At 41.6% G+C, this 19,622-nt stretch overlaps 2 protein-coding genes across 2 annotated transcripts; one reads left to right on the top strand and one right to left on the bottom strand.

Annotated features, from left to right (window-relative positions):
* Nucleotides 1–1,450, bottom strand: LOC121571907 (replication protein A 14 kDa subunit). The gene is made up of 4 exons (XM_041883696.2): nucleotides 1,264–1,450; nucleotides 1,019–1,093; nucleotides 671–782; nucleotides 1–300 (listed from the first exon to the last, which is right to left on the bottom strand). The coding sequence occupies exons 1-4, from the start codon at nucleotides 1,357–1,359 to the stop codon at nucleotides 218–220; spliced, it is 366 nt and encodes a 121-aa protein (XP_041739630.2). The 5' UTR covers nucleotides 1,360–1,450; the 3' UTR covers nucleotides 1–217.
* A 242-nt stretch (nucleotides 1,451–1,692) lies between these two features.
* On the top strand, nucleotides 1,693–14,131 carry LOC121571906 (UBAP1-MVB12-associated (UMA)-domain containing protein 1). The gene is made up of 4 exons (XM_041883695.2): nucleotides 1,693–1,844; nucleotides 2,131–2,233; nucleotides 9,814–9,899; nucleotides 12,852–14,131. The coding sequence occupies exons 2-4, from the start codon at nucleotides 2,149–2,151 to the stop codon at nucleotides 13,155–13,157; spliced, it is 477 nt and encodes a 158-aa protein (XP_041739629.1). The 5' UTR covers nucleotides 1,693–1,844; nucleotides 2,131–2,148; the 3' UTR covers nucleotides 13,158–14,131.
* The last annotated feature ends 5,491 nt before the right edge of the window (nucleotides 14,132–19,622 follow it).

Genomic DNA, 19,622 nt, shown 5'->3' with positions numbered 1-19,622 from the left:
TTTAGTTGAGACTGTTTATTTTGGGTTCATTAATTAAGCTTGTTGTCATGACTAAACAGACAGTTATAAAGGCTTTCATTTTTATTTTCCATATGAAGAAACTGTACATATCTATTTAACACTCATATACAGGTATATTAAAAAAGGCAAACAAGAGAATGGAGGTTCACTTTGACAATGATCTTTAGGAAGTAATGCATGAATAAGTGCAAAGTGCTCATCCACTGGTGGCTATTTCAAATGGATAGTGCTGGGGGAAATCATGGATGACTTTCAGGGCTTCATTGTACAGCTCCAGGTCTGGAAAGGAAATAAAAATGAACATGAAATGATATTAGTTCAACCATTATGTAAAGAAAATGAAGAGATGTCAAACCAGTTGAATACAGTCTTTGGCATGTTTAAAAGTAGACTCTGCAAGATGTCAATATCATTACATACCGTGGGGCGACATCCTAGAGACACCATCATCAACAAGAATTCAAATATGCCAAGACTACCACTATTGTTTCTCCCAAATCTGTGCTCTCCCTTGAGATACACCCACATTGGGAAGAGAACATATTTTGTTGACTTTGTTGCAGGAAGTCACCCTGCTGTGTATAATGTCATTTAGCAGTCTACCTTTGAGAACACATTCCCTTTTCCACAGGAGAGATTATGTACTTACCGAAAGGAATGCCTTTGTCTTCTCTGAGCATGTTGTATGCAGAGGCCATTATTGTCCCTTTGTTGGAAACAATACCAAGCACCTCCACTACCCCGCTAAGCTCCTCATCAAGCTGGGAAAAAATAAACAATGTTACATCAGGCAATATACTAACTTTGCCTGATTAGTAATAATACTAATCGACATATGCCTTTGAAACTCAAGTACAATGTTCACTTCAGTTGAGTGATGTCATGTTGTCATTGTCAGATATTTGTATTCCTAATTCCTAGAAGATAGCTACTGTTCAACCAGTCTACTGTAGTTAGCTAAGTCTTGCAACTGTAGAAACGCTGTGACTGTACTTACGGGCTCGTTGAGTTCCACTGATGCAGACTTCCCTTCTCCGTCCGAAAGACTGAATGATTTTCCTGTTGGATGGACCTGTCATAGACGACAATAAACAAAGAATCGCGATTTAGTAATGCTAGCGTAGCTAAGTAGCGAATTTCTAGTTTGGTGTAACGTTACCATCACGAACCTTTCGTCAAGAGAAAATGTCATCCAATTTCTAGTGCTGAACTAACGGTACACCAATAACACATACATATTACCTTTTCAACACGTCCAACGAAGCAAATTGGCCTGCTGATATATTGAGACAGCATAGCAGAGTTTATTCTGGCTTTTGGTGACTCGAAAACTGACATTTCGAAAGATTTTGCGGTGCACAACTTGTAGCTACGATTGAATGTCAGACAAACAAGTGGTAACGCGGGAAACACCTTGTATGACGATGTTTCCGCATTGTTCTATGCTACATTCTTTCCCTGGATACAAGCTCATGTTAACTATCATTCCTCATATTAATATTGAAATGCCAGAGGAAGGGATGATTTTATATAAATAACATTTTTTTAAAAGTTGAGTATAATAACCAAACACCAGAATCAAAGTGATATATTGCGGTATAACCATTGTAAAATTGATCAGAATTAGATGGTTCCCAACATTGTTTCTACACGGACCATTTACAGGACAGGAATGACCGGAAACACATAAGACACAATAACAACACACGGGCCAATGCCTAACTAGCTACACGAAATCGAAGTGAAATTGAATAGATAATCTAACAATAACAATATTTTATGTTACTTTACTCAACTTTTTAACGAAACGAAAGACTGGTAAGGTAAGTAATTTGCATGTGTTTGACGAAAACATAACCAGACAGAAAGAACCGCTACCTAGTTGGTCATACGTGACATTTCATACATCGGAAGTTACAATGATATCAAACTGAAAGTCACCTTGTAGCCAACTTGTATTTAGTTCTGATATTACGATCTGTGATCAACTTTCAGTCATACTCATAGGTTCTACATACTAAAAGGTAACAACAACAAGTGTCATTCCAAGTGTCGTGATGATGTTGCCATATGTGGTCTGGCTTACATTTGTTTTTCTCGCCCTTGCAGAAAGCATAAGGAGTCAGTATGTTCAGTTTTTTCGGACATCGTAATAAAGACTCTTCCAAGAAGTCATCGTCAGAGGGGGATATAGATGGGTTCGTGATAATAGGTGAGAAACACATATGAAACTTAATCCTGCTGACTTTGTAAGAGTCAGACATTTGTAGCTGCTATAGGCACTCAACGTCTAGGTGCTCAACTAAACTTTGAGGTTTCAGGTCATCCTACTGCTCAGTAGGCTCTGCTCAGTTTGGAAACCACCACATTAACTCACCATCTAACAAGTTGGGCAGAACACAAAGTAATGCTGTGATTATCATTTAATCCATGAAATGTGTGGATTCCACAATGCTCTTCTGGTTGTACCAATCTTGTTTCATAAACCAATGTCTCTAAATGGCGGCTGGGCCTCTCCTGATCACCTACCGATATCACCCAGAACAATGCTTCAGGGGTTGTGTCTCAGATAGTTGCACACAATGTTGTCATTGTGTCCAGTGCTACTTTATTATAAAATTGTATTTTAAATGTTTCAAGTCGCTGTACACATTTAGTCAAGAACATAGGCCTATATTTTGAGTTTCTTTTTTTTTTACATTTTTCCATTTTTAGTAATTTAGCAGACGCTCTTATCCAGAGCGACTTACAGTTAGTGAATACATTTTTTTTTTTTTTATACTGGCCCCCCGTGGGAATCGAACCCGCAACCCTGGCGTTGCAAACGCCATGCTCTATCAACTGAGCTACATCCCTGCCGGCCATTCCCTCCCCTACCCTGGACGACGCTGGGCCAATTGTGCGCCGCCCATGAGTCTCCTGGTCGCGGCCGGCTGCGACAGAGCCTGGATTCGAACCAGGATCTCTAGTGACACAGTTAGCACTGCGATGCAGTGCCTTAGACCACTGCGCCACTCAGGAGTTCTTGTTCTTTTTTACATTTCTATTAACCTTTTTATCTCCAAGACTAAATCCCGAACCTCTACTTTGTAACACTAAGCTTCTAAAAAAGTTTCAGTCCACATGTACACTAAACAAAAATATAAACGCAACATGTAAAGTGTTGGTCCCATGTTTCATGAGCTCAAATAAAAGATCCCAGAAATTTTCCATACACACAAAAAGCTTATTTCTCTTACATTTTGTGCAAAAATGTGTTTACATACCTGTTAGTGAGCATTTATCCTTTGCCAAGATAATCCATCCACCTGACAGGTGTGGCATATCAATAAGCTGATTAAACAGCATGATCATTACACAGGTGCACCTTGTGCTGGGGACAATAAATGGCCACTCTAAAATGTGCAGTTTTGTCACACAACACAATGCCACAGATGTCTCAAGTTTTGAGGGAGCGTACAATTGGCACGCTGACTGCAGGAATTTCCACCAGAGCTGTTGCCAGAGAATTTAATGTTCATTTCTCTACCATAAGCCGTTTTAGAGAATTTGGCAGTACATCCGACTGGCCTCAACTGCAGACCAGGTGTAACCACGCCAGCCCAGGACCTCCACATCCAGTTTCTTCACCTGCGGGATCGTCTGAGACCAGCCACCTGGACAGCTGATGAAACTGTGGGTTTGCTCAACCTAATAATTTCTGTACAAACTGTCAGAAACCGTCTCAGGGAAGCTCATCTGAGTGCTCGTCGTCTTGACGTGACTGCAGTTCAACGTTATAACCGACTTCAGTGGGAAAATGCTCACTTTTGATGGCCACAGGCACACTGGAGAAGTGTGCTCTTCACGGATGAATCTCGGTTTCAACTGTACCGGGCAGATGGCGTCGTGTGGCGAGCGGTTTGCTGAGGTCAACGTTGTGCCCCATGGTGGCGGATGGGTTATGGTTTGGGCAGGCATAAGCTACGGACAACGAACACAATTGCATTTTATCTATGGCAATTTAAATGCAAAGAGATACCGTGACGAGATCCTGAGGCCAATTGTCATGCCATTCATCCGCCGCCATAACCTCATGTTTCGGCATGATAATATACTGCCCCATGTCGCAAGGATCTGTACACAATTTCTGGAAGATGAAAATGTCCCAGTTCTTCCATGGCCTGCATACTCACCAGACATACAGTACCAGTCAAAAGTTTGGACACACCTACTCATTCCAGGGCTTTTCTTTATTTTTACTATTTCCTACATTGTAGAATAATAGTGAAGACATCAAAACTATGAAATAACACATGGAATCATGTAGTAACCAAAAAAGTGTTAAACAAATCAAAATATATTTTATAGTTGAGATTCTTCAAGTAGCCACCCTTTGCCTTGATGACAGCTTTGCACAGCATATGTGGGAACTCCTTCAAAATTGTTGGAAAAGCATTCCAGGTAAAGCTGGTTGAGGGAATGCCAAGAGTGTGCAAAGCTGTCATCAAGGCAAAGGGTGGCTACTTTGATGAATCTCAAATATAAAATATATTTTGATTTGTTTAACACTTTTTTGGTTACTACATGATTCCATATGTGTTATTTCATAGTTTTGATGTCTTCACTATTATTCTACATTGTAACAAATAGTAAAAATAGGTAGGTGTACGTGTGTCCAAACTTTTGACTGGTAGTGTATGTCACCCGTTGAGCATGTTTGGGATGTGTACGACAGCATTCCAGTTCCCGCCAATATCCAGCAACTTCGCACAGCCATTGAAGAGGAGTGGGACAACATTCCACAGGCCACAATCAACAGCCTGATCAACTATGCGAAGGAGATGTGTCACACTGAATGAGGCAAATGGTGGTCACACCATTTACATTTACGTCATTTAGCAGACGCTCTTATCCAGAGCGACTTACTAATTGGTGCAGATACTGACTGGTTTTCTGATCCACGCCGGCACTTTAAAAAAAAATATTGTTTTAAGGTATCTGTGACCAATGAATGCATATCTGTATTCCCAGACGTGTAATCCATATATTATTTCAATTGACAGATTTCCTTATATGAACTGTAACTCAGTAAAATCTTAAATTGTTGCAATCGTTTATTTTTTTTGTTCAGTATAGTTTTAAATTTGTCACCAGCATTGAATAATGTCTTTCAACACTTCCTTCAGATTGCGATGAACCTGAAAAGAAAGTAAGGCGTTGCACAACAAAGTTTTCTCGTGCTCATGGGCATGGTAATTTTGCATAACAAGAAATAAGCATAATATAGGATTGCTACACGCTTTACTGAAAAATGAAGGTAAATCCTGCCAATTTTAAAGGTCCAAGGCAACATAACCTCCTTTAGTACCTTTTCAAATTCTAAGCCCAAAATAATGAAAATGTTATTGTAAGTCAGGAATCTCCCTCCCCCTGCTCCCTCTTTCCTCTACCAGTAAAGTGCAGTATAATTGGCTCTTTATCCCACGGCGTTGACTGGGAGCGCTGCTTGTGGACCTGGGTTCAAATACTATTCAATAATTTCAAATACTTTAGCTGGGCTTGATTGAGTTTGCCTGGTGCAATGGAACCAATAAAGTAGTTGCAAAAGTGCAAATGCCACCCATCTGGCACTCCAGACAGGTTAAAGCTGACTCCAAACGTATTTTAAAGTGATTTCAAGTAGAATTTGAACCCAGGTTTGGCTGTTGGTGGAGAAGTAGACACAGATGGTCAGGAGTTGCATGTTTCTCTTGGCAGACAGAAGAGAGCCAGTCTCAGAGCCAGCGTTTCTTCCCAGATAAAGTAGAAAGAGTCTGACTGAGCTCACAGACGTTTTAGTGTAAACTCAATGACTGTGCTCTGTTTAATCACATTCTCTGTTCAAAGGTGTGTGTGTGTGTTGTAAGGAAGGAAGGAAGGGCTCAGTCAGATGGCTGATGAGGAAACCAGGGAGTTTGAAAGGTGAATCACCAAAACAGAATTAATAGATTTTCTCTGGGTGTAATCAGTGTTGATGGGAGTTGTTACAGAGTGCAAATCCAACAATGTAGGACTACGCTTCAGTCAGAGTTGGGGTAGTGGCTTTCAATTCAAGTACAGTTAGGCTAGTTTGTCCAGTTGCATTGAAAATGAACATTCATAGATCATTTTCTTTGAGGATGTTTAAATTTAAAATAGTTTTTACTGTATAAACTAAAAAAAATGAAAGAACAGCTGTGACGGTTAGCTATGTGTTTCCCTGAAATCTGCCATTCACATTTGCCATCCGCACCACAGCCTCTTTTCACGTTATGCTCTTTCCTGGTACTGATGGCTCCAGACCAAAGGGAGCAGATGTTCTTACAAAGTGAATCTGTGGGGCTCTGTCTGGGTCCATATGGCAGGTGGGATATCATGTGCCACTCTACTAACCTTTCACTTTCCCAGCCAGTGACCTGCCGGTTGGGTAGGTTCAGGCCGAGGCTGTGGGAGAGAGCCCTGCCCTCTGGGATTTTCCGCTGGGACTGGGAGGCTGGCAGCAGGATCCTCTGTGGCCCTTCTCGCCGCCATCCACATTTGGTTATTCAGGCAGAGAGAAATCCTCTTGGGGAAAGAGGGTGAGGGAGAGCGCAAGGAGAGAAGGCAGTGCAGTAAAAAATTTGATTTCCCCCCCTGTTTTTTAAATGATATTTCAACACTGGTTGAATTAATACTATGAAATTGTGAAAATTACGATAATGCCCTTTTAGTGAAAGAGCTGTTATTTATTTTTACGGCTGGATTTTCAGCCGTTTTTGGCCCACAGCATGAGATCACATCACAATCTGATCTGATTATTCTGACCAATAACCAGTCATCTTTTATTTGCATATGCATCCTCCTACATTGAAGGGGTAAGCGGGGTAGACTCTAGACAATCCTATCTGCCAATCAGGGCTGTGTATGTAAATATATAAACATTTGAATCAACACGCCCACACGATAAAACTGAGCATTTCTATGGCAAAAGGATGCTCAGGGAAATAAATGATAAAAAATATGTTGAGTTATTTTCATGAAATAAACACACAGTGGTTTATTAGACATAGTGTGATTTTAAAAATGAAATAAAAAAGATTGCATGGTGGCTTTAAGGGAAGAAAAAAATCAGCAGAGTCCACCCCTGACGCTAGATGGAAGGATGGCTCACATTTGTCAGGGGGTCATGGAGTTTAAATCTCATTTTACCTTAGAAGATTAGCTAATTAGCTATTACAATAACGTACTTTGACAGGATTTGTAGCCTACATCAGACGAATCCCTCTTCCCAGTCTAAGCTGTTCATTTGTAACACCACATATTTTTTGCCCTGTCAGATGGAATAAGATGAGAAAGGATTTGTTTTACTATCGCCCTAGTCATCTCTGTGATGATCCAAGTCGAGGGCCTTCAGTCCCGCAAAGGCAGGATGTGTGTTTGCACATCCGTGTCTGCAGCTGACACTCTCGAGGAGTGGGCCTGGTTGACTGCTGAAGTCATGAGCAGCTGCCTGTGCCCTTTCTGGGAGCCCATCTCCCTGTCTCACAGGCTCTTATCCCAGCCGGTAGACAGACAATATCCTCACTTGTATTTGGATGGCTGTCAGTGTCTACAGTCTCACGACAGTTCAAGTTGTCTCTTTCACTAACCTCATGTTCAATAGGCCTACACCACCATGTTAATTTGAACCTTTGTCCTCAGCTGTTGTGTTTCCCTGTCTAAAGTCTTTATTTATTTAGCCAGGATAGTTGGCCACTCAGTAACAGTTGCCACTGTTTTCCAGGGAGTCCTAAAGTCTCCCTGGAAAACTCATTGCAGGTAATGCAAGGGTGTGCATGCATCATGCATGTTAGTTCATAAGTGTTTTAGTCATTGATCACTGGTCGCTTAACAGAAGATTGTGACTTAACCCATCCAGAAAATAAGGCTAACAGTGTCTATCATTAGTAAAGCTAGTTTGTTCTATCCTATCTGGACTGGCAGAGCTGTTTAAGAGAAGCCTGCTAGCCTGACAAGCTGCATGTCATGGACAAGGTCCACAATCTGAGCAGGTCACACAACTCCAGTACGAATCATGACATAATGTGATGTCATTGACAAGGTCCACACTGCACAGAGCAGGTTGATGCAGAATGTAACTGTGCTCCTTTACATTCCTCTTCGCTTGTGTTAAGTTGATCAGCTCATGATCCAAGCCAGAACGTTATAGGCCTCTCTCCTGACCTGACACTGTTTAGACAAGATTTTCAATTTGACATAAAAAAAATATGTTTGCCAGTCCAGTTTCCACTGGCAGCTATCCAAACACACAAAGAGAGTCTTTTGACGATGTTGAACGTGAAAATATGCAGCCCTACAATAATGTGAAGTCAAGTACAACCAAACTAACCTGTCCTCTGTATCATAAAGCAGAGATTGTGTGTGTATATTTCCGTGCTTTAGCCTGGTTATCCCGCTCTCCTTCTGAAGGATTTAGTGAATGGGAGGGATATATATTCCTGCACGCTATTGAGCAGACGATGGATGCATGCTCTGTGTTTTACTGACAGAGGGAGAGAGGCCTGTGTCTAACTGACTGAGTCCAGAGACAAGGCCATGCCTGTACAATGCTGACGACACATAAAAGAGGAGAATACAGGCTTACTTTACATGGCATTATTTAGATGCCCTTGTTGTCTTAGAGGACTTCCACTGCTTGCTGTGGAATAATGTATGCTCTGTAGGTGAAGGTGAACAATGCCTACCATGCCAATAATTAATTCACAGATGTGGATGGAAATGTGGGCTGGTCAGGAAATTGAGGGAAGATCTAGGGCTATTTTTGTACCTGTAGGCCTGAGGGGGGAAATCAAAGCTATAAATTCAAGGCATAAAATACATTTATATTGCATACCTATACCTCAAACATGGATGGAAATATGAATATCCATCATAACAGTAAAGTAAGACAATAGACAAAATATTTGTATTTAAATAAAAAATAATCTGAACTTGATGTTACTGAAGCTGAGAGACATTGTACTACTAGACTAGAGTAAGCTGATAGATCCCATATTGTTCCTGTGCAGAGTAGAGTAACCTCTGTTTATTAGGGTGCTCTGGGCCTCAATTCCCTCTCATGGAGATCATTTAACCCTCTATAGAGAGAGACATTGGTGTACTGGAGACTCACTGAGCTCAGATCAAAGGAAGCTGGTGAGATCAGGGAGGATGACTCCATGCTGGAGAGAGAGTTCAGTCCCAGAGGAGAGAGGGAGGGGTGAAGATGGAAATGGTTACAAAGGAGAGGAAAGGGAGGGAAGGAGAGAAAAAGGGGAGGGAGGAGAGGGAAAAAAGAGCGAGGGAGAAGAGGAGAGTTCGAAAAGTGTTTATCTGTGGACATTGACAACATGTAGTTAATTAGTCTAGTTACTAAGGCCCAGTAGTTGTCCCCCAGATGACATGATGCAAGAGGAATGGGGTTGGGAACATAGGCTAGGCTACACCAGAGAGAGCTGCAGGCATGCTCTGGTCCACATAGTGCTCTGTGGACCTGTAGTACTAACTGTGTTAATGCTGTGTAATCCATTAATGTGATCAGAACGCCACTCCACTCGTTAAACCGCATCTAATCACCCAATTGACCTGGTTGTCCCAATGAAGGAAAAAATACACCAATCAGGCTAATTACTTCTATTATGAAGACCACGGGGCAAGTAGGACTTGGAGAGGGGGCAAGTAGTGGGTCTCATGCACATGTATTTTGATGAAGAATCTAGGCCTAGGCCCACGGTGTATAATGACACAATGTCTCTTGTTTTTTTTTCTCTCCAGGAGAAACTGTTGAGGAACAGAGGCAGAAGATCCAAAATGTGAACATCAGCAAACCATCATGTAACGTCATTGTGCAACCATCAAAGGTGATTGTCTTTATAACCAGGGGGTAGCGCTATGCAGAACATACAGTATAACACACCCAATGGGCCCTGGTCGGAAATAGCACACTAGATTGGGGATAGGCCGATGGGGTGTCATTTAGGACGCAACCTGGGTTGTGTTACACAAAACTGCCAAGATGTTCATCTTGCATATGCTGTACCAGGAAACACAACTGTTGTAGACTTAAACAGACAGCAGTGAGACTGACTGACTGAAAGGACTGTGCGTTTTCTCTCTACCTCTCTGTCTGGCTCATCCTGCCTGCATACAGACTGCCTACAGTCTGCTGCTGCTGTGTTGGTGACAGATGCTGAGTGGTATGGGTGTGATCCTGTAACAACACACACACACACACACACACACACAGAGGCTTGCGGGCCAACGCATGCCACTACCATTCAGCATGCTCCATGCCTGCTACACTGGGTCTGGACTGGACTCTGGACATATGGTGGCTGTAGAAAAGCTCTATTGTGTTGCTGCTAGTTCTCCGTATGATCTGGTTGGTCCTACTAGTCCTCGAAGTCGCCTGTGGTCATTTATTATGGGTTTAATCAAGGGCAATATTTCAATGGAAGCTGTGTGTGTGTTGAAGCGTAAGCTGCATATGGTGACATTGCACTGCAGCTTGGCTCCCATTCAATGAGTGAGATCTACGGTGTGCCGTGCCTTGCCCCCTCATGTCGTGCACACAGGAAGTTACAGACCCTTTTCACCTACATACTGTCAGACACCTACCTACAACACTGTAAATCTGTCCTGCTTCAGGGTGGGCAATATATGACCAATCAGGAGGTACAGACGGCAGGACCACTACCTTCAGTGTTCTGTATTGTTTGTTACAGAGGTTATATTAGACAATAGTGGTTACGGTTTAATATGTAAGGTTACTTTATATGTGAAGTGCTAGAAGTCATGAAAAATAAGGAAAAGACTGCACACGGCTGTTCATGCTCCCAGGTGAGTCCTCGTCATCAGTGTTTGAGAGAACAAACACTCCGAGACTCATTAAAGGATGTTTCCGTGGTTATGTCCCAACTGAATGCTATGTTAATTGCAGAGGAATAAGCCATTTCCTGTAACAACAACTTCTCTGCATTTAGGCTTTCATTCAGTCTTAATTACAAGACCCATAGCACAGCTTAAGTCTCCAATCTAGCACTTTATGTCTACACCAAATCCTTTTGAATCAACAAAGTCAATTGAAGAGTAAAAATAGTAGTCCTATAATATCATGGTAGACACAGGCAAGAATAATTGTATTGTGTGGTACTTACTTGTGTTTAGTGGTACACTTACTGGTATCATGTTGAGTTTTAATGTCACATGCACAAGTACAGTGAAATGCCTTTCTTGCAAACTCAAAACCCAACAATGCAATAACAATGTATTACTAGAAAAAGACACACGAGAAAGAAGAATAAGAAATACACAATAAAGTAAGTAAGCATACTATATAGAGGAAATATTTAAAAAGTCAGTTCCAATACCATATTTACATGTGCAGGAATACTGGAGGGATGGAGGTAGATATGTATAGGGTAAGGTGACTAGGCAACAGGATATAAGATAAACAGAGTAGCAGCAGCTTGTATGTGAGTGGGTGTGCGGGTGTAAATGTTTGTACATATTATGTGCGAGTAAGAAAATGATGGAGTGTGCGTGTTGGCGTGACAGTGTGTGTGAGTGTGTTGGGCCCTGTGAGTGTGCATAGAGACAGTTCAAATATTGAAATAGAAGGTCAATAAAGATACAAGTTAAACTCGGTCTGTGTAGCTATTTTGTTAGCTATTTATCAGTTGTATTGCTTGGGGATAGAAGCTGTTCAGGAGGCTGTTGGTGTCAGAGTTGATGCACTGGTACCTCTTGCCGAGAAAACAGCAGAGAAAATAGTCTATGCTTGGGTGGTTGGGGTCTTTGCCGATTTTCCGGGCCTTCTTTTCACACCGCCTGATAAAGAGGTCCTGGATGGTATGGAGCTCGGCCCCAGTGATGTACTGGGCTGTCCGCACAACCCTCTGTAGCGCCTTGCGATCAAGGGCGGAGCTATTGCCATACCAAGCAGTCACTATGCTCTCAATGGTACAGCTGTAGAACCTTTTCAGGATTTGAGGGCACATGCCAAACTCTTTCAACCTCCTGAGGGGGAAGAGGCACTCTCGCGCCTTCTTCACGACTGCGTGTGTGTTTGGACCATTTTAAGTCTTTAGTGATTTGGACACCAAGGAACTTGAAGCTGTCTACCTGCTCCACTGCTGCCCCGTCAATGTGGATGGGGGCGTGCTTGCCCCCCAATTCCTGTAGTCCACGATCAGCTCCTTGGTCTTGCTGACGTTGAGGGAGAGGTTGTTGCTCCGGCACCACATTGCCAGGTCACTGACCTCCTCACTGTAGGCTGACTCATCGTTGCCAGTGATCAGGCCAACCACCGTCGTGACGTCAGCGAACTTGATAATTGTGTTGGAGTCGTGCGTGGCCACACAGTCGTGGGTGAACAGGGAGTACAGGAGGGGACTAAGCACACACCCCTGTGGGGCCCCTGTGTTAAGGGTCAGTGTGGTGGAGGTGATGTTGCCTACCCTCACCACCTGGGGTCGGCCCGTCAGGAATTCCAGGATCCAGTTGCAGAGGGAGGTGTTCAGTCCCAGGGTCTGAACACCTCCCTCTGAGTTGCTAAGGTTATGGTTGGGGACAGCATCCTAGTGACTTCCATCCTTAGGATGTTGCAGAGTTCTGAAACCTCATCTTGACGGCGTCATGACACTGTTTTGTGTTCCATCACTAGTGTTTTAGTTGCAACCTAACCACTCTTAAAAATCTGTTTTCATGTTTGCCAAAAGTTAGCCATGTTAGTGTTCCTTGTCATGTGTAGCCTACACTTGTTTCTAAATGCAATGCCTGAAGGTGGACATTTTCTCTCCTCTTCTCCCCAGTCCTCCAGTGCGACACCTTCCCAGGCCCACCACTCTCCAGCTCCTGCTCCACCCTCTGTGATCGCCCCATCACCAGGGCCCATGTGGAAGCCCCCCGCACCCATCGTGGAGGCCCCCCCGTCTCTCCCAGAGCTACTAGGAGATGTCCCGTTCACCCTGGCCCCCCATGTCCTGGCCATGCAGACAGGGGGTCCTGGGTTCCCCCTCTTCTCTGAGATGCTGATGTCCCCCCGAGACATCAACCACAACCTGGCCTCCTTCACTTATGACTTCACCCTGGAGAACTCTGTGCTCTGTGACCATTGACCTGTAGATAGTCTACTTTCTGTCTGTCTATATGACCTCTGACCTTTTGGTCTGTCAACCTCTCCTCCAATACCAACCCTATGTCAACCCTGGGTCTTGTTCATTGGGCAGCAAACAGAAGAAAACGTACTGAAACAGGGCGGGACTACCTGGGCTTGCCAAATAAGAAAGGCACATTTTTGTTTTCCTTTGTAAAGAGTTAGGATGTGCTCTGCTGAACACGACCTTGGACTGTCTTGGTCCTTACCATTCAGGTTTAGTTTCAGTTCCATGGGGCTCTGTCTGAGAATGGCAGTACTATAATTAATAATAAACCTGGTTATGGTGATGATCAGCATTAGAGACCAGGTGTGAGTAAGGTTGGGCCAAAACTGCACCTGCCTGCAGTGATGTAGGCTACACACAGTATGTAGGTAGATGGGTACACAGAGTTCCACCATTAACATTGTGGACTAAGAATACTAGTTAAGCATGTTAATCACTTGCTGATGCATGTCATAGTAGTGCTGGTTCACTGTTTTAAGAACTTGCCATTGTGTGTGTGTATCAGACGAGTGCTAGCTTCATGTCTGATGGTAGGCATGCTTTGTCATAGCTGAGGCTTGCATTGAAGAACAGAGTCAGGGTCTAGATTCACCTGATGTGGTTTGTTGGTTTAGGAATCACTGATTTACCTTTTGGGTTTGCACTAATGCACGTACAAGACAGATTTCAAATTGAATCTTATGAAGGAAATGACTCTTCTTTATCTGGTTATGTTTTTTACCCTGGTGTCCTCACCTTTAACAATGAAGTTAAGAATACTGTAACAAGACATTTCCAAAAATGTTTGTGTAGCATAAGCATTTCTACAGAGGAACTATGTATCTTTTTGATAATGTATTTAAAATGTAAGAATATACGCTACTGTTCAAAAGTTTGGGGTCACTTAGAAATGTCCTTGTTTTCGAAAGAAAAGCAATTTTTTTGTGCATTAAAATAACATCAAATTAATCAGAAATACAGTGTAGACATTGTTAATGTTGTAAATGGCTATTGTAGCTGGAAACGGCTGATTTTTAATGGAATATATACATAGGCGTACAGAGGCCCATTATCAGTAACCGTCAGTCCTGTGTTCCAATGGCACGTTGTGTTTGCTAATCCAAGTTTATCATTTTAAATGGCTAATTGATCATTAGAAAACCCTTTTGCAATTACGTTAGCACAGCTGAAAACTGTTGTGCTGATTAAAGAAGCAATAAAACTGGCCTTCTTCAGACTAGTTGAGTATCTGGAGCATCAGGAATTGTGGGTTCGATTACAGGCTCAAAATGGCCAGAAACAAAACTTTCTTCTGGAACTCGTCAGTCTATTCTTGTTCTGAGAAGTGAAGGCTATTCCATGCGAGAACTTGCCAAGAAACTGAAGATCTCGTACAACGCTGTGTACTACTCCCTTCACAGGACAGCGCAAACTGGCTCTAACCAGAATAGAAAGAGGAGTGGGAGGCCCCGGTGCACAACTGAGCAAGAGGACAAATACATTAGAGTGTCTAGTTTGAGAAACCGACGCCTCACAGGTCCTCAACTGGCAGCTTCATTAAATAGTACCCGCAAAACACCAGTCTCAACGTCAACAGTGAAGAGGTGACTCCGGGATGCTGACCTTCTAGGCAGAGTTGCAAAGAAAAAGCCATATCTCAGACTGGCCAATGAAAAGAAAAGATTAAGATGGGTAAAAGAACACAGACACTGGACTTTTTCTTTGCAACTCTGCCTAGAAGGTCAGCATCCCGGAGTCGCCTCTTCACTGTTGACGTTGAGACTGGTGTTTTGATGTCTTCACTATTATTCTACAATGTAGAAAATAGTACAAATAAAGAAAAACCCTTGAATGAGTAGGTGTGTCCAAACTTTTGACTAGTACTAAATACAGTGAGGGGAAAAAAGTATTTGATCCCCTGCTGATTTTGTACGTTTGCCCACTGACAAAGAAATGATCAGTCTATAATGGTAGGTTTATTTGAACAGTGAGAGACAGAATAACAACAACAAAATCCAGAAAAATGCATGTCAAAAATGTTAGAAATTGATTTGCATTTTAATGAGGGAAATAAGTATTTGACCCCTCTGCAAAACATGACTTAGTACTTGGTGGCAAAACACCTTGTTGGCTATCACAGAGGTCAGACGTTTCTTGTAGTTGGCCACCAGGTTTGCACACATCTCAGGAGGGATTTTGTCCCACTCCTCTTTGCAGATCTTCTCCAAGTCATTAAGGTTTTGAGGCTGACGTTTGGCAACTCAAACCTTCAGCTCCCTCAACAGATTTTCTATGGGATTAAGGTCTGGAGACTGGCTAGGCCACTCCAGGACCTTAATGTGCTTCTTCTTGAGCTACTCCTTTGTTGCCTTGGCCGTGTGTTTTGGGTCATTGTCATGCTGGAATACCCATCCACGACCCATATTCAATGCCCTGGCTGAGGGAAGGAGGTTCTCACCCAAGATTTGACGGCCCCGTCCATCGTCCCTTTGATGCGGTGAAGTTGTCCTGTCTCTTTAGCAGAAAAACGCCCCCAAAGCATAATGTTTCCACCTCCATGTTTGACGGTGAAAATAGTGTTCTTGGGGTCATAGGCAGCATTCCTCCTCCTCCAAACACGGCGAGTTGAGTTGATGCCAAAGAGCTCCATTTTGGTCTCATCTGACCACAACACTTTCACCCAGTTCTCCTCTGAATCATTCAGATGTTTTTTGGCAAACTTCAGACGGGCATGTATATGTGCTTTCTTGAGCAGGGGGACCTTGCGGGCGCCGCAGGATTTCAGTCCTTCACGGCGTAATGTGTTACCAATGGTTTTCTTGGTGACTATGGTCCCAGCTGCCTTGAGATCATTGACGAGATCCTCCCGTGTAGTTCTGGGCTGATTCCTCACCGTTCTCATGATCATTGCAACTCCACGAGGTGAGATCTTGCATGGAGCCCCAGGCCGAGGGAGATTGACAGTTATTTTGTGTTTCTTCCATTTGCGAATAATTGCACCAACTGTTGTCACCTTCTCACCAAGCTGCTTGGCGATGGTCTTGTAGCCCATTCCAGCCTTGTGTAGGTCTACAATCTTGTCCCTGACATCCTTGGAGAACTCTTTGGTCTTGGCCATGGTGGAGAGTTTGGAATCTGATTGATTGATTGATTGCTTCTGTGGACAGTCGTCTTTTATACAGGTAACAAACTGAGATTAGGAGCACTCCCTTTAAGAGTGTGCTCCTAATCTCAGCTCGTTACCTGTATAAAAGACACCTGGGAGCCAGAAATCGTTCTGATTGAGAGGGGGTCCAATAGTTATTTCCCTCATTAAAATGCAAAGCAATTTATTACATTTTTGACATGCGTTTTCACACACTGTGTGTGTGTGTGTTTGTGTGTGTCTATGTATGTATGTATGTATGTATGTATGTATGTATGTGTATTTATATATATACACACTACATTCCACACTGGTAAACAAATGATATTGTGAACAATTACACATTCAGTTAACTCTCAATCAAAACTTTTGGACTGCTGTACAAATGGGCAAGAGAAGCCAAATCATATTGCATAAAAAATGTGTTTATTTTTAGGACAATTATTTGAAGTGAACTAATTATGAGTAGGTAACTCCTAAGACAACCACTCAAGAATCTGAAAAGATGGCTCATAAGTTGCACTGGTATTTTCAGTGCAATGTTGTGGTATTCCACATTATGTGAAATCATCCACAGATGCTGCGTTTACACAGGCAGCTCAATTCTGACTTTTCTATTAATTTTTTAATAATCAGATCAGCTCTTTTGACAATAATAGTAATCATAATATGCCATTTAGCAGACACTTTTATCCAAAGCGACTTACAGTCATGTGTGCATACATTTTTACGTATGGGTGGTCCCGGGGATCGAACCTACTACCCTGGCGTTACAAGCGCCATGCTCTACCAATTGAGCTACAGAGGACCACATGACCACACTGTCTATGTCTTAACCATAATTGGGCAATAAAATCTGATTTGGGCTGCCTGTGTAAAGTTACTTTCTACTGTATACATTATGAAATGTTTGGGATTGACCCTCTCTGGACAATCCTTTGCTATGCATAGCTGGAAACCAAGTGTATTATGTCTGCCTATGTGTTAAATGACACTGTGGATTTTCCCAGGCCACTTCCTCTCTTTGTAATTCAATCACTGACCTAAACCTTGCATGTTGATTTTGTTTCACAGGTGTGGAACTCTACACTTGTTTTCTTTGTTTTTGGGGGAGATTTGAGTTTGAGTAACTTAGTTTGTTTGGTGTACTTGGATGTATTTTGGGGGTTTACTTACAGTGTGGTTCATGTATGTGGTTGTGCATGTTTGCTATTAACAAGACATTGTTTTTATTATTTTATTATCTTGTCCTGCTGTTTATTTTTTTTTGTCATTTTTAACTGAGGTTTCTCTAAAGATGGTTGACCTGTAAAAGCATGAGTACTGTATTTGTAGTAGTAACTACTACATAGGAAATATGTTGTTATTGGGTTAGAGGATATGTTTTACATGCTATCTGCCCTACTTACTTGCTTCTGTTTTCATAATGCTAGTACCTGAGCATCAGCCAAGTATTTGCCCATGTTATCCTGATATCATGTACCAAGTACTCAGTGTTGGGGAAGCTACTCTGAAAATATAGTTACCAATTACTTCACACTGGAAGAAGTTAAGCTACACTAAAGCTACCCTTAAAAAATACATTGTTTACTTAACTAAATTTACTTTGAAAAAGTAGTTCACTACATCTGAAATGTCATAGACGACAAATTGCAAGAACAGATCACTCTGTAGTCAGATGTTAACAGAATATTACATTTACAATTTAGTCATTTAGCAGAATATGTAATTTATCCTATTAATCACAAACTATTTTTCAAGTGAGAATTGGATAGGTCTGATGCCGAAAAATAAAGGAAATTATTGCCTATTTCATCCATATTTTATTTTTTGCAAAAATAGTATTTGAGTGTAGTTCTAGTAGTTAGCTACACCACTACATGGCAAAAAAGTAATGAACTACTGAAAACACTACCTTGATTTGAATTAGTTCAACTACCACCAAGCTACTTCAAAATGTAGTTAAATTACTAGTTGAACTACATGCAGTTCACTACTCCCCAACACTGCAAGTACTGTAACTTCAAATTGATATTAAGAGTTTATGAAGGATGTTACATGCAATAGTACATCCGGTTAACCTCTGAACATTCAGTTGTGCATTCTTTGAAAATGTAGCCTACCTGTGAAGAAGTTTGAATGGCACTTTAAAATCAAAACTATTTTACCTTGTGGTATATCTGGCAAGTTTACACCCCCGTATTCTGAACCGGTCTTCAACTTCACTTCCTTTTCAGTCCTTGTCCAATGCCTTTTAAAGGTGCAATATGCAGAAATGGCTCTGCCATTTCCTGGTTGCTCAAATTCTAATTGTTTGCAAAATATTGTATTTTCAGCTGTTTGAAGCTGCTGTACAAAACCGAAAGTAAAAGATGCAAAAATGAAACTTATAGCGCACATGAAATAGATCTACCACTTTGTAGACTTGCTTTCAATGAGAGTGACGTACTGTATCTATGACTCATATTTCTATGTGAATTTGGTCAGTCGCCCAAAAAGTTACATATTGCAGCCAGTGGTGGAAAAAGTACCCAAATGACTCAAGAAAAAGTGAAAGTCACCCAGTAAAATACTACTTGAGTAAAAGTATTTGGTTTTAAATATACTTAAGTATAAAAAGTAAATGTAAGTGCTAAAATATACTTAAGTATCAAAAGTAAATGTCGAAATAATTAAAAATTCCTTATATAAAGCAAACCAGATGGCATCATTTACTTGTTTTTTTTTATTTACGGATAGCCAGGGGCATGCTCCAACACTCAGACATAATTTACAAACGAAGCATGTGTTTAGTGAGTCCGCCAGATCAGAGGCAGTATGGATGACCAGCAATGTTCTCTTGATAAGTGTGTGAATTAGGCAATTTTCCTGTCCTGCTAAGCAGGAGTAAAAATTTAGTAAAAAGTACATAGTCTTCTTTAGGAATGTAGTGAAGTAAAAGTTGTCCAAAATATAAATAGTAAAGTAAAGTTTACATACCAAAAAAACTACTTAAGTAGTACTTTCAAGTATTTTTACTTAAGTACTTTACACCACTGATTGCAGCTTTAACATTTATTTTGGTTCTGTATCCTCTGTGTATTTCAATTGTATATGCATTTGATTGTGAATCAGACTATTAAAACATGTAAAAATATTTTGTGATTATTCTTGTCTTACATTTTTTTTACATTTTAGTCATTTAGCAGACGCTCTTATCCAGAGCGACTTACAGTTAGTGAGTGCATACCATTATTTTATTTTTTCATACAGTCTGCTTCATAGACAAACTACCTAGAGTACGGTAGGCCATATTT

The sequence above is a fragment of the Coregonus clupeaformis genome, chromosome 8 (genome assembly GCF_020615455.1).
Source record: "Coregonus clupeaformis isolate EN_2021a chromosome 8, ASM2061545v1, whole genome shotgun sequence".
Lineage (NCBI taxonomy): Eukaryota > Metazoa > Chordata > Actinopteri > Salmoniformes > Salmonidae > Coregonus > Coregonus clupeaformis.
Note: the sequence above shows the minus strand (reverse complement) of the source record. Positions and strands in the feature narration are given on the sequence as shown.